Below are 22,179 nucleotides of genomic sequence, written 5' to 3' on the forward strand. Positions count from 1 at the left end.
CTGGAAAACGATTAGACGACCTTAATACCATGGGAATGAGAAGCTGAGATGGCAACATCGGCATGGGATCCTCTGCATCGAGATCCGCGGTGATGGTGTTGATGGCAAGAGGGTTGAGAGGGGCACGGATGTCGGAGGAGACAACATCATCGTCGGGATTGATGGCTTCGCGGTCATGTTCGAGGCAAGGTTGCAATTGATGCCTTCCATCCAAAGGATCTGGATGGAAGAGATCCGGAGAAAATCATTTCCAATAATTATATATCTCTAGGGGAAATGCATGACAACAAAGGATTTTTTTTATTTTATAATTTTTAATTTCTATCACCTTGTTTTACTATGAGAAATGGGGAGTCGAATACATGATCTCAGGTAGTGCAGCAAAGTAGATTTCTATCAATTTCATATAGTTGACTGATCAAGTAATTTTTGCTAATCGTTTGTCTAATTCTGAAAATAAATAAATAAAAAGCCCATGTAACCAGCACACCCTGTCTTTTCTCCACATAATATAACCCATATAAGGCATGCAAGGCACTAGCCCAAATTAATGGAGTAGAAGGAAGCTGCTAGGCAAACATGACTCGATATAACCAATTGTTCTCCTAATCCCTTTCTTGCATGGTGAATAAAGTCATTTTCATATGAATTTGGTGAGAAAAAACATGCACATTGAATAGAGAAGTCTGATCAACTGGACGATCATACATTTTCATAAGAGATTGGATCCGATCATGATTGCGAAGCCATCGGCCCCAACATGACAAGTATTGTAAATTGTCGGCATAATGCATGTCATGACATGCCATGCATTTTGTTGACAATTTGCGAGGCTTGTTATAGCTTGCCACGATGAGAGGGTTAGCGTGTCAAGCCACTTCATGGCTTGTCAAGACATATTCTGCCCTGCATTTTGGCGATAACTCGTGAGGCTTGTTATGACATGCATTTTTCTAACACTTTGCCTACTATTTTGGAATAATTAAAAAAAAATGATCTTGGAAAGAGTAGACCCCGGGGCCTAAAATTATTTTGTTAGAAATTAGTACAAAACAGAACACTAGTCATATATGAACATGTTTACCAGTAAGAACACATTCATTAGTAGAGCTAAAAATTAACACATGTTCTTACGGTAAGAACACGTTCATTAGTGGAGCTGAAAATTTACAAGTGTTCTTACAGGTAATAACCTTTGTAAATTTTCATCTCAATCAGTGAACATGTTTTTACCTATAAGAACCCTTCATATATAATTGCCTACCATGTTGCAGTAATTTTCAAAAAAAATAATTCAAGGCTTCAGGGTCTACTCTTTCCTAGATCCTTTTTTTTACATGCATTTTGCCAACACTTTGCCTACTATTTCTAAATAATTTAGAAGTAGGGCTAGTGATGGGGCTAATTGCGATGTTTTGGTGTGCCATGATGCGAGGGTTAGCATGCTAGAGTGTTAGAAAAATGCATGACATGACACGCTAACCCTCACCTCGTGGTATGCCAAAACATCATTGTTGGCCCCAACATGACAAGCGTCGCGAATTATCGGTAGAATGCTTGTCATGACACGCCATGCATTATGTTGACAATTCGCGACGCTTATTATGACGTGCCACGATTGGAGGGTTAACGTATCAAGACAAGTTATGGCTTGTTTAGACACGAGACATGTCATCGAATGCCAACATCAATATTTTGACATGCCACACTGCAAGAGTTAGCGCGTGTCTTAAACCCTTTATTTTCAATTTCTATCCATCTCCTTCTTCTCTTCTGGTCGGATTCTTTTCTTTGAAAAAGGAATGGAGAGGGAAATGGTTTGTGTGGGAAAGCATTTCTATCTTTGCTGATACGAGCGCGAGAGGGGAATCTCGACTGAGGGGACGGACGGAGGAAGAAGAAGTAGAAGAGCGCCTCAGCTTTCCTCCTCTTTCTTTCTTAGTTGTTTCATACACTTCTCTTTCTTCCCTAGTCGTTTCATACACTTCTCTTTCTTCCCTAATCGTTTCATACACTAAATGAATAGTTGAAAAAATGTATTCGGATGTCAAATACAGATAATATCTTTCATGATATTTCAGGTACGCACGCATTTCGCTCGACCGCACTCGTTCAACATCTTCTCAAAATTGGCAAGTAGACACAAAGAAGAATGGAATTCCAAACCAAAACTACTAAACAAAACATTGATTGAAAATTTGGTCTCTTGGACGGGTTTTCCACTGCGGCCCATCATCCGTAGCAAAAGAGTTAGAGAAAATGCGCACCAAAATTTCCACCAAAACCTCCACAAAATTTGTATGTCAAAAAGGAGAATTATTAGAAGAACAATTTTTTTGCAACTTTCAACCAAAAAGAATATAGACGTTTTGGAGAAATGTCGACCGTTGTACCAAATCCACCAATTGGATGGTCCCTAAGAATATAATTGCCTTACGAAGTATAAAATCGCGAACAAAATCTCGTTTAGGAAACATAACACGCATGGCTTCAATCGAGAATAGAACCTTCGCCATCCCTGAAATGTTAACTTGATTACAAGCCAGAGAATGGAAACATGAATACAAGTTTATGAAATCGAGCATGACAACTCGACCGAAGCTATTGCAGAAACACATTATTTCAAAAGAGATCCAAGAAAACAGTATCTGAGAAGAGAAAGCATGAAACGTACTTCGAAGAAAATGAACAGTTACAATGTATACAATCCTCACTCGTTTAAGATGAAGTTTTCACATGCAGTGCGGAACTTAAAAAGAAGAAAGGAAGCCCAGAACCATCAATTTAAACCATCATTGATATAATTTCAAGTTCCCAGAATTTGAACCTGGAGTAATTATTAGAAAAGTAGCAAAATACCTCTCGAAGGTAACATCTTAAACTTCAAAAACACATCTTTATTTCGTCACCATCAGACAAACTTAACCCGACAGTGCTGAAGCTCCAGATATAATCTCAATCAATTCGGTGGTAATAGATGCTTGACGAGTTCTGTAACAAATAACCACATAACCAACAAAGATCAGTCGTTTATGGTGGAACACGATATTAAAGTCGTCAAATAAATTTAAAAATGTCTACAGTAAAGGATTAGCTAGGACTTCGAAGAAATTGGGGGTGGAGGATAAGGGGACCTGTTATAAGTGAGTGTGAGGCGATCAAGCATCTCTCCAGCATTTCTGCTTGAGCTGTCCATGGCAGACATCCTTGCTCCTTGCTCACTGCAAGCATTCTCCAACACCGCATTGAACATGACCTGCCCAAAGTATGAAATTAAAAGGTAATAAAATATATTCACTTATAGAGACTACTCCAAAACCAAAAGTGTCAATCTTAGGACAATACCGCAACAAATGCAATTTGACGTTAAGTGTCCAACCAGGTCAGTGGTTTGATCAACAAATAAAAAAATACAAAGTCTCTAACCTCAATGAACAGACTTACACATGAAAATTGGAACTCTGCCAAATTCTGAAGTATCTCTGACTTTGTCTCACCACCTTCAATCTCATAGGAATCTAGGTCGCCAAGCTTTCCACCGGCTTCAGACTCTCTCTCCACAATCTATATGAACATCGTATCAAATACCCAATACAACAGAACATGAATATGAGTGATAAAGAGGTAAAATAATTGGACTGAAGCATACTTATTACCTCGGGAGATAATACTGTAGACACAGTTGGCAGAAATGAGACGACTGACTGAAACTTGTTGAAGATGATTCTCAAAGCATCAAACTCAACATTTTTCAAAATGTCATCAGCTATGACAGATACCTGAAAGGACAAAAGGTACACGCAATTGATGGTCAGAACTCATACATTTGATTATTAATATAATGTATAACTGCCACATTAATAACTTTGTCCATATAAACCTGGCAAGAGAACTCATCCAAGAGAATTTAATAGGCATCGACAAGTATAAAAAAACGTGTGCTCTCATCTCCAAGAAGCTCTTTAAACCTCTTGGAAAGCTAGTTTAGAGAGCCAAACTAAGGAAATTAATCTCCAAGAGACTCTTTAAAGGGCTCTTTAACTTAACAAAATGAATAGTGGCTCTTTAAGTTTAGGGAGGAGGAGAGAACATTAAAACTCAAGCACTCCCCCCTCCTAAAAGCTCTATAGTGGTTATTAATAGATAATTTTTTTTTCAAAACTTGAATAATTAATAAAACATTAGGCGTTCGTTAGAGTATAGAGGTGTTGTTGTAGATGTTAAGATCAATTGGGTAACTAAATTAACTTTTGATACTGTTCACTAGCTAATTTAAAAAGCTCTTGGAGGTGCTCTGCATTTACAATATTGACAGCAAAAAAATCAACATTTGATCAATAATCATGATCGTAAGGTCAAATTGAAATTTTAATGAAAATTTGACAATGCATTGCATAACAATTAATTTGAACAAAAATATAAGTCATTGAGAAATTAAGCTCAAAATAATGTCAATAAAAAACTTAACAAAGCTTAAAATAATGTCAAAAAACTTAACACCAAAGGTTGACAAGACATGATAAACGATTTTTACTGGATATGACTCTATGTCATGTATGAAACGCAATTAAATATTGAAAATATGAAAAACAAAATAAAACCAATACGTTGCTAATGTCCCACATAGGTTGGTCAAGTGTGTTTGTGGTTCTTTAAGCAAACACCGCATAGGTAAGCACATGGGCTCTCTTTACTCAAAACATACCAACCTGGGTGTAGTTCAAAGGGTTCTTCTGCAACTCAGTTATGCATAGCTCAATGTCCTTCTTAGAGTCACGAATCAACTGGGCCTTTGCTTTTTCCCCCAAAATGACATATTTTGTCTCTTTTTCAGGACCTACAATAGTTTCATGGAAAAAAATATATATTAATGTGCATAAAATATAAACTTAGCAGACATCAGACTAACAATCAACTTCCAAGAAATACCAGCGTTCAACTTGCGGAAGGCCTTGCTTATCTTGACTGAGGTAGAGTTAATTCCACCACATAAACCTTTGTCGGAAGAGATGGTAACAATAACATCCTTCTTAACGCTGACACCTATCATGGAAAAATAAAATACACAATGAGGGAACTTACAAGAATATCAATGTGCACAGGTAGAAAGCAATGAAACTGGGGCGAACTGGGGGACAAATACGAGAATATCAATGTGCACAAGTACAAAGCAATGAAAATGGGGTGGGTTGGGGGACAAAGAATTAAAATAAATATCCGTAAAGTACCCACATATAAATAAAGGGAGCAGAGTAATTTCAATTCCTCAGTTGCGCTAGGACTTGGCAAGCAGAACAGTCCATTAAGTATTCTAAAATAAAGAAAAATTTCAGAAAAAACTGGTTGCAACAAAACTATGCAACTAGATTGAGTAATGCTGTCAAAGATGCCATGTCCTTAACAATAATAAGCAAAATGTAAAGAAACAAATAACTTATATAACTTGGCCTATGAAGATTATGCTGTTAAACATACTGGGACTGTCGCCAAGAAGTGCTGTGAAAGGCTGCCACAGGCCACGAGAATTTTCAGCTTTAACTTGAATTGCTCGGAGCTTTGAGGCTGCAACCATCTTCATTGCCTTTGTGATCTTCTGGATATTCTTCACACTCTTCATCCGGTTTCTAACTGAATATACAAAGTATTACCAATGAACCACATCACCGTTTGCAAAGCAGGGAAAACAGAAATAAAATAGGAAAAAAATAATAACTAATTCATGATGATTGTTCTTACCAATTTGAGTTGAAATTGAGCGCACTCCCAAAGGTACTTGCTCCCTAAGCACCAAACCAAGTAATTTAGTTGTCGAAATGCGGAAGCAACAAAAAACGATAGCGAGACATCCAAACATGGAAATGAAATCAAGCGAGCATGATGATCCAGAACTATAGTTGACTTTCAGAGATGCACCAAACATATCCCCTCCTACATTTCTCTTGTCAATCTAAACAATATCGCTCAGCGCTATCCAAACAAAGTAAACCCAAACAACATCAATAATTTTCGCTCACTAAATTCTAATGACGGATTGGCGGATTCGTGTGAATTATTACTTTCAGCCTGCCATACAATCCTAACATCTGCAGTAGTATCCTTTTAACAAATTCAATTATCCACTTGTTATTCACCGAAAAAAATTCAGTAATCTTAAAGGTTCTCACTTTGCACAAACAAATTAAATCACTCCCTAACTTAAGCTGAGCTTTCATTTCTTCATACATATATATATACCAAAATCCATCCTAAATTAAACTTTCCTTTATCTATTACTCAATTTTTCTCGGCATCCAAACAGACGGCAATGAAAAACTATAATGCAAGCAAAATGATAAGAAATAAAAGTAAATAAAAAACGGCGGATTTGGATAGAGAGCGTACTCGGCTGGGATGATGGAGGATCGGACGGCGGCCATCGGATGGGGAGAGATCAAAGGGGCGAAACGCCTCCCTTCTCGTCTGAGAGCAGCCATCGCCATGGATTTGGGGATTGGTGGTGATCGGAGATTGGAAACCCTAGAAACTGGAAGTTGGGATCCGAATGCTTCGGCTTGTAACAAATACAGCTGCGAGCTCTCAGGCGTGCGTTTTCACTTTTCACTTTCTCTCGCTTCGTTGACAGCAGGATGCGATGCGCGTGCGAGGTGGAGGTTTCAAACGACGTCGTATTTTGTATATTGCTGAGTGCTGACGCTAACGCAATTAAGCAAGGAAAAAACTCGGACTTTGGCCCAATAGGCCCGGCCTGTCAAATCCAAAAACTCAGGGTCCGATTTCAAATTTTCTAGGGGGTGTGACGTATTTTTAATTTTTGTTACATTCGTATTGCTAGTTAAGTCAATGTCCTCGCTTTTTTATATTTAAGTTCAAATTTCTCTTCTCATAGATTGTCGTAATACCAAATATCGCTTGTATAGAACAAACAGTCTTAAGGAAAATGTCTCATTTGGATGGAATGTTGGGGTGACTTGTTACACCTTAAAAGGTTTGGTTTTGGTATAAAAGTTTAACTGCGAAAACACTTCTTAAAGGTTTCGATTAGGTACTAAGAAAGTTGGGGAGGGGTCAAACGTCTTAGGTTAAGGCTCTCGCATGCTAAAAACACAAGGGTGTTAGGTTTACATAATATGTATGAGTTGTTAATGGCTACATATGCATTGAGAATTTAGCTTATGTCTTTGTATCCAAAGAGGGAGTGGTTGTTTTTTGTGGTAACTAAGAAGTAAGAAGTAATGAGAGAAGGAAATCGATCAAATTTAAAATGTTACAAAACTAATTCTACATACACTTGAAACTGACTCAGCTTTAGGGCACCTTGTTAGGAGTGCGCTACGTCTCGATGTGCTCCAGAAGCTGACTTACCAAGGTCGTCTGCTGCACGAAGGTGTTCGTCAAATCTACAACCTGCTAGGGCGGTTTTGGTTAGCCATTTGGGGTGGAAGAGCTCGACTGGTAAGCATCTCCATAAGTGGTGGTGTGTCATCCATTGTATGGAAGAGGAAAGAATTATTCCGAAGATATTATTAGTTAAAATATATATTGGGATTATCTTGTAGTGTCCAAGATTGGATGGGATTCTCATTCATTGCTTGGTTGAGTTAGTCTTCAATTGGAAAAGTTTAAAGACAAGTTTTAGTGATGAATTATATCTTTAATACCTTTGAATTTCTCCTTGTCATGGGCATAAGTGCTTGATGAGGTTATAGTCAGCAACTTAAGTCTTCAAGGGTGCGTTTGTTGCACCGGACTATCTCGAACTGGACTAGTTTCAAGGACTAAACTGGACTGGCTTAAACTAGACTAAGCTGGACTGATTTAGTGAAGCGTTTGGTGCAGTGTCGGATTAAAAAACAGGACTAATATATTTTATTATTAAATTTATATTTACAATATTTTATCATTAATTTAATCTATATATACTAATATTTTATTATTAAATTATCATTTTCCTTTTATCTTCTCTCGTTGTTTTGTCCGCCAACCCTCCCCTCTCATTTTCTCTGCCATTTCATCTCCTTTCTAGAACATCTTCCTCTCTCTCTTTTTTTTCCGCCCATTGCATCCCTCCCCTCTCCTCTTTCTCTACCATTTCATCTTCCTCTCTCTTTTTTTTGTCCACCCAAATCTTCCTCGGACTCCAAATCTGCCTTGCCCTGCACCAGCGACTCCACCTGCTGCTGGCGGTCCTTGCCCTGCACCAGCGACTCCACCTGCTGCTGGCAGAGAATTCAGCGACTTGAGGTTCTGGAGCTTCTCGGATGGCTCGTCCATGGCGATGGTGGCGGCAGGAAATATGGGATTGGGGATTTTTTGTGGGTGATGGTTGGTGGTGGGAAATATGAGATGGGGGATTTTGTGTGGTTGATGTTGGTGGTGGAAGAACCCTCGCAAGGAGGAGGAAGAAGCCCAGAACTCACAGAAGGGCTCGCAGGGAGGTGAATCAAGCAGGACGAAGAGAGATGCCGTCGAAATCGAGGTCGATGAGGTGAATCAAGCAGAACGAAGCGAAGTTCCTAGCTAATCCCGTGGTTTTTGGGGGGACTCGTGAAGACCGGCTAGCATGCCTCGCAGGGACTCGTAGTCGAGGCGAGTCCCATTTATTTTAGTCCCACAACCTACCAAACGTAGGATTATAGTCCTACTTAAGGTAGTCCAAGTCAATCCCTCCTAAGGAGGTGTAACAAACGTGCCCCAAGAGTGTTGTGCGTGGCTTAAATGTGGGTTTTGCCAATTAATGAGGGCATTCTCGTTATTTGCTGGTAGAAGTTCACATGTCAACTCCAAAAAATTTCCACACTACCGATCCTCCTCCTTTTTAATTTTATTTATTTTCTATGTTTTTGCTTGTTAAAATTTTATTTTATTTTCTCTTACCATAACACCAAACTATCATCTACATGTTCTACAAACTGCATTTTCAGTCTTATAATCCATGTTTATACACTTGAAAACAATATAAATCTAAATATATTTGAATCTAAGAGTGGTTACTCAAATAAAGTGAAATAGGAAAAAAAATTCAAAGAAAAAACGAATAAATAAATAAATTAGAATAGGATACGATCGATAGAGTAGTACCGAATGTCTCGAAAAGGAGGTCGCTATCTTCGTAATGGCCACTAAGACTAACCAAATCGCTATGATCTTACCGATTCTATCTTTTCTATTTTTTTTATTTTCAAACCAACCTCAATCAGGCCAATTAGCTTCCATATGTTCATTTGAACATCCGGATATTAATGTTGATTAGTTTATTATGGGATTATACAACCTAACCGTCGGTCTATTTAAACTTTGATCTTGCTTAGCAAGGAATCTGTAAATTCATATTAATTCTCGAAAATGTGCGACGCATGGAGCGTACATATAACCTTCGTCCAAAGTCGAATTTGTGTTATTCGAGTTAATCATAACTAATAGCTCGTTTGGATGTGCTTTCAAAATAACTAAAAGCGTATTTTGAGAAAATGTTTTTACATTCCAAAAGCACTTGAAGTGCTTTCTGCAAGAAGCACAAGTTAAGTGCTTCTTCCAGGAAGCACTTTAAGTGTTTTTATAGGATTTACTTGCATTTTTATTAAGAATTAGTTCTAAAAAAAATTTCACCAAAAGTGCTTTCGGTCATTTTAAAAGCACATCTAAAAGAGCTGTAAGTTTCTAAAGCAACGACACAAGTTAACGTACAAGTCGGATCAATATAGAAAGGCATCTGTATTCTAATTTTCATTGATGGGGACGATGAACCAAAAGATTGCCATGATACTGCCTTGTCTGAAGATGCTGCTCTGCATTTTGAAATGGCATTTGGCAAAGGCAAAAGAAAATGCAGTTTACAAAATGGAGAAACGCATCAAAAAATCATGAACAAACCATCAGAAAACAGGTGACCGGGGACTTCACGGGCTAGTCTCCATCGATGGCGATGCAAAGTCCAACTCTTGATCAGAATCAGCCACTTCTTCAAAGTCATAAAAGGGATTTGCCTGCGAGTATGAACATATTTTTATGAAACGAAACAAAAAACTTATCAGGGATTTTATGAAATCTCGGATCAGTAAAAAACAAGTACCTGAGGTCTTGGAGTGATTGCTTCAAAGCTGTGGATAACAGGATCGTCAAAATTAGGGGGTTCCAGAACGATGTAAGCTCCTTTATTTCTGTACCTATCTTCTGTTGCCTGTATTTGCATCAACAGATTGGTGTCAATTTACAGAATGCGAAAACAGGGGCATAAAATATTTCATAAAATCCGCAAGTAAAACCAAACTTAGATGAAATTGAAAGCTCAATCAAGAGCTACGAAAGGATCACAGCATAACTCGGGAGACGGACTAGTTACAAATAGTCAATAGCTATACATTTAGACACATAGAAACACATTTCACGTGCTGCATCTATATATTTCAGTTTTATATATTGATTCTTTGTTCATCGGGTTCAAGTACCTTACCTTATATATGCTCTTTTTCTATTAAGCAAACGATTTCTGTACAGAAGTTTCACGGGTGAAATCATCCAGTTACTATCTTACTATCTTTGATATCCAATTACCATCTTCGATATCTCTGGTTACAAGGCTAAAAGAAAGTGCTCATTCTGTTTTACTTCTGTTACTATCTTGTTATCACAAACCTTTCAAACCTATAGAGCTTACCAATGTTAATAATTAATATAACTGAATTTCGGATATTAGAAGCAAACATGCAAAACCCCATCAACATAACCATACATGCATCAAGCAAACGTTGCAGCGCAATTTGGCAAAACTACGAACACAACGAATACTAATCTCAAAAGATCCTAAACAAACCTGAAATTGTGGGTAGTCTGGAGCACTAAACAAAGTAATGAGCTTCCCTGACTCCACAGTGTGATCTATGGTGAACCCATTATCCATTCCACCAAGACCTGGCCTCTTGTCCCGTGCATCAGGGCCTTCATGCGATCTAATAATCAACTGTGGTTTTGACAATATAGAATAACTCAAATCTTAGTATTGAATCTCTATTATTATTACTAGTTATTAAAATACGAAAAAAGGAAGTAAACGTAACAAGACGGTAGTACGAAATGGTCTCATGCTTAGTGTGAGAGAGAAACGTAAGTGCAACAGCCTCTGTGCACTTTAGAAACATTACAGCAGCAAGTCATTTAAAAATTAAAGTTAGACATTTTCTTTCCGTTACTAGTAAAATTATAACGGAAGACATAGTCGAACGCCACCCACCATCTACCTATTGAGCCGGAGGCCAAGGTGGTTAAAAACTATCAAAGCAATAATAAACCCATAAGCACCTGCATGCCCTTATGCACGCTTTCATAACTAAGCTTTAACAGTTATCATTTAACTAGGACATAAAATACGCCGTTGTAATCTATATGTTGTCAACATTGTATTAGGGTTAACAACTGATCATCCGTCAAATATTGTTTTCAACCAATCAACTTCGTGTGAACCTTCAAAATTCTATAGAATGACTTGTCCCAATTAGTTATAAAAGTTACCTAATTCCAATTCATAATTGGAAACATAGTTATTGGCTAATTGCTATCCAACCATCACAGCACTTGGAACACCGGTAAACAAAATTAATCAAAGGTTTAGTTCTAGAAAAGAAATGTGCATTGTCTCAAGATTACAATTAAAGCATGCCATGTTTCGAAGTCACAATACGCTATCAATTGAATGCATCACTTAACAAACTAAAACAAGCAAGTCACCAGAAATTAGACAACAAAAGGCATATTGTTAAAGATCATAGCATCGACATAATATCCCACAACATATAGTTTTCCAACATGTAACCATGCAAGTAAACTAACATTCAAGCCTAAAACCAAGAAATGCAGATTCCATCTTATATTACCTTGAGTTGAAACTTCTTGAGAAACTCCTCAGTGCAGTCAGGGCCCCAAAGCAAACCAATGCCTCTCTCTTCATTCAAAGAAAGGCCGGGATCCATGGAGGGATCTGACCATAGCACGTCACCAGGAATCAAGTTTGAACCCATCCACGGAGGATTAAGAACCGATCTTTGAGCCTTCTTCAATTCTTCAAACGTGCCAAGAGACAATTTACTGCTCAGTTCAGGAACGAAAGATATTTTCCTCCTCTTCTTTCCCTTTGATCTCTTGGGGTATGCAACCATGCTGCGAAACAGCCCACCATGAGCAGTGTATACGTATTTCCCGATAATGGATGTCAAAGGGAGACGTTTAAAGCACTCGAGACATTTTTGGTACACATCCTTCCCTTTGTCTCCTCCATACTTTGTCAACACTTCCTTTTCAAATCCGTAAACGGAAGTGCAGTATTTCGATTCGTGATTTCCTCTAAGAAGATAAACGCTCTTGGGCAAAAACACCTTCCAAGCCAATAAAATCAAGAAGGTTTCGATCCCCCAAGCCCCTCTATCAACATAATCGCCATTGAAGACGTATAATCGATTTTCTGAAGGAAATCCAGCATCATTTAGAAGGAAAAGGAGATCGTGCAGCTGACCGTGAATGTCTCCAACAACGACAACAGTGGATTCCATACCTAACTGGTCGACGGCAATGCAATTTGCCTCTTTGTGGAGGATATTGAAGGCGCAGAGGACCAAGCTATCAAAAACCTCCATAGGAAATACATCCGGAAATTGGTTTGGTTCAAGATTTCTAGAAGCCCAATCGAAAGTGGACATTAGGTTCCGAACCCATTCAAGGCTGAGCGTTCCGTCAGGCGGCCAGAAAATTGGGGTTTCAGGTGGCGGCGGCAAGGACAATGGGTTGTCTTTGGATTCAGAGTTTTTGACAAAGGAAGACGATGAACCGAAGACCAGCGGCAGTGCTACTCGTCCTGCAACGTCTTGAGCAGCTGCTGGTTCTGCAACGTCTTGAGTTGCAGATGTAGATGGAACAGGTGTTGCAGGTTCTGCAACATCTTGAGCTGCTGCTGGTTCTGCAACGTCTTGAGTGGCAGATGCGGATGAAACAGGTGCTGCTGGGTCTGCAATGTTTTGGGTTGTAGATGCAGATGGAACAGGTGTTGCTGGTTCTGCTTGAGCTGCTGCTGCTGTTGCTGCAATTTCTGCCTCAGACCCTAACCGAAATACAAATTAAATGTGAATTTTATGAATATTGATACAAATAAATCTCCTTGCCACACAAAGAATCCAAGGATGAGAAATAATAGTGCACGACTCACACTTGATTTTTAAGAGAGTTGAAATTACATACTTTGTCTATTCATATCATTCAGATATATCAACAACCGGATTATCTAAATATAACTATATACCATTATATTCCACACTAGCAAAACAACAATTCCATTTTAATTCTATCATGCATATATATTCATTTAACTCTCAGCACGATATGTTTTAGTTGCTGAAAAATTATTAAGCGACCGGCCTCAAAGTCTTTTGGAAGCACTTAGATTGTCTTGGCTTTAAACGATGCTTACACATAATATTCTTTCATCACCGCATTTCTATACGTATGTACATGCACATATAAGTTTCTAAAATTATGTTAAGCTTTTCAAATAAATTTTTATACATGAACTCATCTGGGAATTTGCAGCATACATAGTAACACAGAGTGTCTTCTTCCAGCATCAATTTTATATGCACATGAATATTTAAATGACACTTGGTTGAACGAGTTATAGGTTTTGGGCTTCCCGAGTACCTTGCAAAATTGACCGGACTTGCTCAAATGCCTCGTAAAATTTACAAGCACAACGAAGATTAGACTGTGAAATAGGCTCCATGATGGCTAGAAGACGTGCTATGCGCTACATAAACAATATGCATATAAATATTTATTATTCACAATAATAATTAAGTACTTTTAAAGGTTCGTTTAAGTAATTACCTGATGTGGATCATTTATGTCATGTGGCCGTATGGCAGCAGACCTATGATCAGGGTGATGCACGTATGGATGGGTGATTTTACGATACCATGAGTGGTACCCAGGATCACAATCTGATGGGGCTATAACCTCCCTGCTAAGGTTTTCTGGTCCCAATAGGTGATATTCACGCCTTTGCCAAATCCCATCAAAGTACGTATGCACAACCTTGTACATTTTTGTATCAGTGCTCCGTTGAACTCGAGAAGGGGTATATGTCATTCGGGGAATTGTCTGAACAAGGCTAAACTGTCGTAGAACCCTATCAACATAATAAGGCTCCACAATATCCACACACTTGAGGAGACCAGTATAGAATGCCATCTTTGGTAAAGAATGATGTCCTCTCTGACCATGATATGGATCCCAGACAACCTCAGTATCATGCATAAGATCGAGTCGTTGTCGCATTGCCTGCAAATGCTGTAAAGATAACCCTGCATCCTTTCGTGGGGTCCAACGGCGCACACGCGGCTGATCCTCTAGGTAATGAACGTTAACATGGGGAGTAGCAATCTTGTGAAAATGCTCGTAGATCCATGCCTCTAGTAAAGTCAAATATCCAGAAATTTGCCTACATCCAAGTCTAGAAGCAAGTCCTAATTGCCGATACAAGTACGCTAATGCTGCTGCGCCCCACGCATACCCCCCAACACTATTCAAGTCCCGTAGAAAATGCAAGTAAATGAGAGATATCCTATTCCCTGTTTTATCCGCAAAGAGTGTGCAACCTAATAGATATAATAGGTAACCCCTTGCTGCATGCTCTATAAATTCAGGAGACTCATCATCAGATACTTTGTGAAATCTCTGCCTTAACCATTCAAGTGTAACCGCACTACCACTGAAGCGACCCATCTCAGCTCGTGCCTCATCATCGGTAACTCCTAATGCAGTGACAAATAAATCATGGCACTGACTAGCTAGGACAGAGTTGTCCAATTCATCATCACAAACAGATACAGAGTTACCATCCACTGGAATTCCTAGTATGTTGGACACATCATCTAATGTGATTGTCAACTCACCAAATGGTAGATGGAAAGTATTTGTCTCGGGTTGCCATCTCTCACAGAATGCGGATACAACAATTTTATTAGATGTCCTATATGAGCAATCAATAAGCGGTCGCAACCCTGAGCTATCAATATATCTCCAAAACTTGCAGTTAGAAACTGATGGTTCAAATTTCCATGCTTGAAGCTTACAAGTGTGATTGAACACCCTAAGGGGTTCACGTTCCTACAAGCACAAATATGAATTACCAATGATCCTCAAAACATATGCATAATATGATGAAGTAAAAATTAGATTAACATCATACCACATTATGCCAAATAGCAGCAGCTACATGACTTGGGAAGCTCCTAAGTACCCTCGGATCCTCTGGGCCTCCCGGAAATGGACCCTTCAAAATCTTGTCTCCCCATACAGTCGTTTGAGAATCTAGCTGTGCACCATCTGTGGAGGTTTTCCGTTTCCTTTTCGAGGAAGTGGGCCTCTTACCACTAGAATCTTCAGCATCCATATGGACAGTATCCCCGCACTTCCGTCGTATGCAACAACCCAGAAGCTGCAAACAACAGAGAAGCCGAAAATTAATCCCCTTCTCTAATTCTCATTCACTGATTCACAAACTCTGATGCAAGCCAATTAATCCCCTGACCTTCTAATTTCCTTAAAGCGAAAATAAGTGTTTGTTTGGATGTGCTTTTAAAATGACTGAAAACGCTTTTAGTGATAATGTTTTTGTAACTAATTCTTAGTAAAAATGTAAGTAAATTCTGAAAAATGACTTAAATGCTTCTTGCAGAAAGCTCTAAAAGAGTTTTTAGCAATTTTAAAAGCACATCCAAATAAGCTCTAAATCCGCAAATCCCCAATTTTACAAATTAAAACTCTACTTTGAAATTTTAGCATTTGTAGACAGTAGACTTACCAATCCAGTCAGTGATGACCGGAGAGAAGACGTGGACCCGCGGGGGTGGTGGCCGGGGGAGACGGAGTGTGGAGGTGGTGGAAGGGATAGGTGGTGGTGGCTGAGGTGCGAAGAAAGAAGAAACAAGCGGCGTGTTGGAACGACCAGACCGAGACGTGGTGGTGGACCTGGCGGTGGCTCCGCCAGGAGTCGTCTGGTGGTGGTGCGTGGTGGCCACTGGCTAGGCGACGGAGAAAGCACAGAAAAGTGAAGTGGTGCGCTTCGAAGTCGAGAAAGAGATGTGAAGTGGGAAAGTTCTAAGACTTTTAGACAGAGATTTTGTACAATGAAAAGGTCATATTATTTTGTTTCTTGGTCAATACTCAATACAATGGAAAGGACATTAGACCTAAAAAAAAAAAAAACCTAATGAAAATAATTTAAGAACTTTGGGTTTTAACGATAAGGACACAATAAATGGTAAAGTGAATAGTATCATGATTGACTTTTTAGAGTAAAATGTGATTTTTGATTAAAGTGAACAATACCAGGAACTTTTTGTTAAAGTTCCCTAAAAAAACCAAGAAGGATCAATTTCCTCCCAATCCACAAAGTCCGAGGATCCGGGCTTTTGAAATTTGATGCAATGGCTGATTCTATGGCTCAAATCCCCGAACTTGGTAGAATAGGAGGAATGGATGCGGAGAGGATCCCTTTCTGAAAATTTGTACTCAGTAATTATAAATCTATTATTTTATGAAGTTGTTGAAACATTGAAGAATAGACCCTTTTTAGTGTAACACCGTTACAAATTTTATTCAAAATAAAGAGTTTAAGCGGGCAAAAAATTAAGGAAATTCTTAATTATTCAAAAATTTCAATGCTACACACTGTAATAAGTTCAATAACCAATACGACTTTTTGAAGATGAAAAAATCACATGTAGGCAGAGTACTTGCTGGCGCATTATATCCATCTTTTTTTCTTTCTCTTTAGCATCTTATGAAAACTCCATTCAAAGTACAGGGGACAACATAAATTACAAAATGGAAAAGCCGACGGTTCTAGAAAATTATCTAAAAGCTGTTGGCCCGATGCTTGCAGGTGGTGGTGGTGGTGGTGGAAGAGGAGGTGCCGCCGTTACACTGCCAGCAACGTCCTCAGGGAGTAGTTTTTTACCCAACCATCACCATTCAAGGAGATAACTCGCACAATGAGGCCGCTTGCCGGAGGTTTTGGACTGCTTGTGAAAGAATAAAACCCCAGTTAGGATTAACATCGGCTTCAAAGTTGATGACCAAACGAAAAAATGCAATTTATACGTGTGTATGTACACGTACTTCACGAAAACACGACAAAAGTCTCGTCAGAACTACATGATGGGCAAAAGAATCTGTGCATATATTTCTACTTCTCAAGCGGCTCCTTGTAAAGGTGATACCTTTTTCTCCACTGACATGCTAGCAACTTCTCGGCTGTTCTCGTTGCTCAATCCTTCGTTGAAATGTTCTCTGAGAAATTCCACAGCCATAAACGTAAGTGCTGAAGCTGGAATATACCATGCAATCCTGGGGATGCTGCCTCTGAACATCCCTGGTGCACCTTCGGCCCTCCATACGCTGCGAATTGCATCCAACCAGCCTTTGTACCTAAGGTTCAATACAATATTAGATGGTAACCGGACAACCCATTTACTCTCTCCGTCTAACTTCCATGCAACGAGTAAAACCATAGACAAATTTTGAACACGAATATTGTGCGAAACATCAATGCAAGCTAAATTACCCTACGGTAAAAAACTAATTATTGGACTCAATTACAGAATAATGAAAGATAAGCACGGTACATACCACCAGCCAATCCTCCTAGTGCAAGCCCCTTGACAGAACTATTAGTATGGAAATTTGGATCCTGTATGTATTTCTGCTTCCCAACTCTGTCAAATCTTTCAAGCCTTTGTAAAACAAAACCTGCATAGCACACACGAAATCAATTTTTTGATACAATATTATTTTACTGGAAATAAATTAGAACCAGGACTTCTTAAGGAAAAAAGCGACAGCAGAAACAATGGCAACTAATCATTTAGAGGCCCAAAGCATATCAATATGATTCACCATCGAAAGATAATGTCTGAATTTTTAAGACAAAATAAAAAATAAACCAGCGTGGGGAATGCATGTTAAGAGTTGCGACCATACTTGAATAAATTTTGTTATTAGGAGTTGCAACTTGTGACCCCATTTTCCCAATATTAAGAAGCAACAGCCAAAAGTTAAGGGTGAGATGTACAAGCGATCTCCGCCCAACCTACCATTAGACCAGCAAAAGGCACATCCCTAGCAAGTGTAGACCAGTATCTGCCAAATGAAAGAAAAAAAATAAATCCACAATTAGGCAAGAATATTATGGCCATAATTCGTATGTGCATATGCATGCCTAACTTGTGGCTTATCAGTGTTGTGCTTTGGGTGCATGCATGGATTGTGGACGAGAAAAAAGGGGAGGAGCAGGGAACACCACATGGAAAATATCACACCGTGAAAGATAAGAGGGATTGATTTAGAGATATAACCTGCATATAATCCTCTTAGCCCCTGCTCATTCCATATTGAGCAGCCAGCATGGAAAATCCCAGTATAGTAACCATACATTTGGATACCAGGCTTCATAGCGATATTATCCTTCATGACAACAGAACTCCAAGAGGCCATCGTGCCTTGAACCTGCATGCGTTGCTTCATCACTTCACATGGAACATATACAACAGAACCAAGTGTATCACCTGAAATACATAGAGAAGGAATACATGCTTTTTGAGTCCCCTGAGGCACACGATGGCTTAAGAGTCCACAATCATTCAAGTTTCTAATACTACGACCGAAAGCCTAAATGGGCCTCCATATGTAACAGCATAACAACAACAATTAGCTGCTGAAAGCCAACTGGACATCATTGAGTATAAAGCACCAGCACAAATATTCACGTCCAGATAAGAAAAGAGCACTCAGATACCAAGTTCACTAGACAAAATTCTATGTATGAGAACACAAACACCGCATGGTCAAAGTAGAAAGAATTTGTAAATTCAGGATAAAAAGGTCAAGCATATAAGAATATTTGGCCAACTTAAGCAAAATGAATGATCAAGAACTATTTAGCAGATCATAAATCCAAATGGCACTCATAGACCTCTGAATCAGATTCCAGTAAAAAAACTAAATCAAATTCCTCAGTGAATAAACACAAATGTCATAATGTTACACATAATCTGAAGTTCTGAAGACAATTGATGAATACTGTTAACATTTAATTCAGCATATTAACAGCAATTGCATTGCAAGAAACTCAAATGGAATCAGCATGAATCAGATTCAAGTTTGAGAGCTGCAGAACAACGTACCAACGCTCCAGCAATGAAATGCGCCCAATGTCCCTCAAGGCTTGGATGTGATTCTTCAATCCACTTTTTGGTCGACTCGATGACACCAAAGTATGTTGCTCCAGTTGCAAGAGAACCGGTGACACCTGGAGCTATACCCGTATAAAAGCCTACAGAACTTATTAGTTGCAAACTTAAGAAACAATGATTCTACGAAGTAACCATGTACTCAGAGACTGCACTAGCACTAAACCACGACAAAGAGAAAAATGAATCCCTAGGTTCGGAGTCCAAAACTTATGATTAAATGCCTGGTGACTTATATTTTATGATAACAAAACTACGACAAAGAGAAATAATTCAAATAGGACTAAGACGTCAATTGTGAAAACTAAAAAACTGCTTCAGAAAGGAACAAGATGTACCTCTCAATCCATCGGCTGCCCAGACTGCTCGTACCATATGCATTATGCTCTTCGGTTTCTGCAAACACGAAATAAATTAATAACTATTGCATTTTCCAGCTATGCTATGAAACATTTTAGCACGAAAATAAAATGCCCAACCCAAAACTTTAAAGTTTATTTTCTTACATAAGATTCATATTAATATAAATCCCATTCACATGATTCCATTCCAAACAATTGAGCTTTACACAATAGGGCATGAATTTACATCTATTGTTCTTTACTCTATGATCATACCTGACTTGCAGAGAGAATAGCCTGGCCCTGAATGCGTGTTTTTACGGTGTCGACCGGATGCATCATTCCTTCCCCAAATGCTCCAGCAACAGCACCCCACAGAAACTCCCTCATAACGACATTCACAGATTAAAAGACAATTAAATCAAATCCTGATTTATGTTCTTCCCTCCAATAACAATTTTTCATAAATAAATAGACATTTCCTTTGATTTCCGTCGCTGGTTGAATTATTTCTTTCAATGTTCAAATTAAGGGGGGGAAAAAAAACTGTGATCTTAGTTGCGTCAGAAACCATGAAATCCGTTTAATCAAAATAATCGAACCGGAAAATATCGAAAAGGAAGGCTCACCGAAGAAGTGTTTGTGAGTCATATCCGGTAGGGCATGCCGTTCGCTCGAATTCGAGCTCTCTGTCGCCATGGATATAGCTCTAAGCTCTCTCTAATCTGACTGGTTAGGGTTTATGGGTCTTCTTTTGGACAAGATTGTCTGCCCTCCCACTTCTTCCGTCTTGTGCCTCCTTCTATGGTCATAGTTAAGCAGTTGACGTAACTCAACCTTGATCGTAAAAACAGGCACGAAAGGGCACCGGAGGGCAGATAATCCTTGTCTCTTCTTTTTGGATCAACGGTTTGTGGGTATTGGGCGGGTTTTAGCCTTTAACGGTTTCTAATTTTCACACGCACTGACTCATCACTCATACGATGCCAGCCACTCGGGTCTGGACCAATGATATCATTTTGTGTTTTAACTGAGTGGTCCTCATAAACGGAATTGAATCCGGATCCACTTTATAAGGATTCTAGAGATACTCCTCACATTTAGGATTCTCATATTTTAGTAATTTATTATGTATAGTGTAATCATAAATTATTTGACTTTTTTATTTAAAATTACACACAAATAGTATCTTACGAAAATTGGTCACATGATGTATAATGAACGGCTAAAATATGAGAATCTCTAAGATCCTCATAAAGTAGACCCGGATAGGATCCTCTTTCCTAAAAAACCGACAAGATCGTCTCTGGATCCTTTTGGTGACGATCCTGGATCCGTAAATCGTGTTCGTTTATTGTACATCGTGCAATTAGTTTTTGTCAAGTGATGTTTGTATTTAATTTTAAATAGAAATATTTAAAATGATTTATAACCGATGTACGATTAACGGATCCTCACAAAGAGGATTTGGATTCCCTTAAAAACCCAATGTTGTTAGGGGGTGTTTGTTTGACCTGATTAGGGGGGATTAGACTAGACTAGACTGTAATCCCTTGTTTAGTCTAGACAAGGATTAGGTTTAGTGAGCTTAGGTCGGACTCGCTCGGATTATACACCTCGCTATGAGTTCTTAACGAAGATCCTCAATTTCAACCGGACTCATAAGCCCTTCTGGTAGAGAGAAAACCGCGAGAGAGTCACTCGTCCTACTCGTCGCACATCGCTCCCTCCTTGCTCTGCTCCCTCATCATCGTCCTCCTCACCCTCATCTATGTGTCTTCCCTCATCTGCATCTACTCGCTCTTATATGCTTGCCCTTAGTCGCGGAAATTAACCTCTCTCTCTGAAACTCTGATTGCACCTCCTTTGTCCCACTATTCTTCACAGATGATATGAACCTCTGCAAATTGAAACGGCCCAAAACGACCTGAACCTACAAAGGTTTTTAATTCAAAATTACCGATTTAGCTTGAAATTAATTGTTGGAGGCCTTGATTTTGGTTAAGTCCGACGTGGATTTGCGGTCGAGCATCTTCTCCGTCTCATTTTTTAAATTGCTGACAAGATTGGAATATGGATATGGGTTTCAGATCATATTCAACAACCCCTGAGCTTGGAGAGGGCACCAGCAATTAATTGGGTCTTTTTAGGGTAATTTTTTTTTTGTAATAATCAAAATTTTCTCTTTGTTATTGGAAATTTGGATCTCTGCTTTATGGGCTTTGATTGGGGGTTAATTTTGTTATTGAAAATTCGATAATTCTCCAAGTTGCAGAGGAGCACCGGCAATTCGTGAGGAAGAAGAAGCAGATGGCCATGCCTTTTTATTTTTCCATATATTCATTTTAATATTTTGATAGAAAATAAATTGAAATATAATAATAATTTGTTGTTAGTCCAGTTTCTTAGTCTGACACTATTCCAAACGCTTCACTAAATTAGTTCAGCTTAATCTAGTCTAAGCCAGTCCAGTCTAGTCCTTAAAGCTAGTCCAGTCCGAAATAGTCCGACGCAACAAACGTCCCCTTATGGTATTCCAAACAAATAAT

General features: G+C 38.8%; 3 protein-coding genes across 8 annotated transcripts; all 3 read right to left on the reverse strand.

Annotated features, from left to right (window-relative positions):
* Window positions 1-2,172: 2,172 nt before the first annotated feature.
* Window positions 2,173-6,676, reverse strand: LOC103437885 (ATP synthase subunit gamma, mitochondrial-like). 2 transcript variants are annotated; one of them, XR_003774170.2, is made up of 10 exons: window positions 6,382-6,676; window positions 5,737-5,780; window positions 5,476-5,628; window positions 4,930-5,043; window positions 4,710-4,837; window positions 3,657-3,779; window positions 3,445-3,564; window positions 3,135-3,256; window positions 2,860-2,991; window positions 2,173-2,518 (listed from the first exon to the last, which is right to left on the reverse strand). XR_003774170.2 is itself a non-coding variant. In XM_008376405.4 (9 exons), the coding sequence occupies exons 1-9, from the start codon at window positions 6,477-6,479 to the stop codon at window positions 2,922-2,924; spliced, it is 972 nt and encodes a 323-aa protein (XP_008374627.1). In that variant the 5' UTR covers window positions 6,480-6,676; the 3' UTR covers window positions 2,650-2,921. The 2 variants fall into 2 exon arrangements, 1 of the variants encoding a protein (XP_008374627.1); XM_008376405.4 differs by lacking the exon at window positions 2,173-2,518 and having other exon boundaries at window positions 2,650-2,991.
* A 3,020-nt stretch (window positions 6,677-9,696) lies between these two features.
* Window positions 9,697-16,122, reverse strand: LOC103438197 (serine/threonine-protein phosphatase 7 long form homolog). Its single transcript, XM_008376728.4, has 8 exons — window positions 15,842-16,122; window positions 15,227-15,475; window positions 13,864-15,144; window positions 13,678-13,783; window positions 11,868-13,084; window positions 10,811-10,957; window positions 10,070-10,177; window positions 9,697-9,983 (listed from the first exon to the last, which is right to left on the reverse strand). Exons 2-8 carry the CDS (start codon window positions 15,428-15,430, stop codon window positions 9,897-9,899), a joined length of 3,150 nt encoding a protein of 1,049 aa, XP_008374950.2. The 5' UTR covers window positions 15,431-15,475; window positions 15,842-16,122; the 3' UTR covers window positions 9,697-9,896.
* Window positions 16,123-16,668: 546 nt separating this feature from the next.
* On the reverse strand, window positions 16,669-20,530 carry LOC103437886 (uncharacterized). Of its 5 annotated transcripts, none has more exons than XM_029104046.2 (7): window positions 19,907-20,530; window positions 19,628-19,685; window positions 19,224-19,354; window positions 18,396-18,546; window positions 17,671-17,790; window positions 17,262-17,469; window positions 16,669-17,060 (listed from the first exon to the last, which is right to left on the reverse strand). In XM_029104046.2, the coding sequence occupies exons 1-6, from the start codon at window positions 20,018-20,020 to the stop codon at window positions 17,309-17,311; spliced, it is 735 nt and encodes a 244-aa protein (XP_028959879.1). In that variant the 5' UTR covers window positions 20,021-20,530; the 3' UTR covers window positions 16,669-17,060; window positions 17,262-17,308. The 5 variants fall into 5 exon arrangements, 4 of the variants coding, with proteins under 4 accessions (XP_028959879.1, XP_028959876.1, XP_028959877.1 ...); XM_029104043.2 differs by having other exon boundaries at window positions 19,224-19,372; XM_029104044.2 differs by having other exon boundaries at window positions 16,669-17,063; window positions 19,224-19,372.
* Between the last annotated feature and the right edge of the window lie 1,649 nt (window positions 20,531-22,179).

This window comes from Malus domestica, chromosome 06 (genome assembly GCF_042453785.1).
Source record: "Malus domestica chromosome 06, GDT2T_hap1".
NCBI lineage: Eukaryota > Viridiplantae > Streptophyta > Magnoliopsida > Rosales > Rosaceae > Malus > Malus domestica.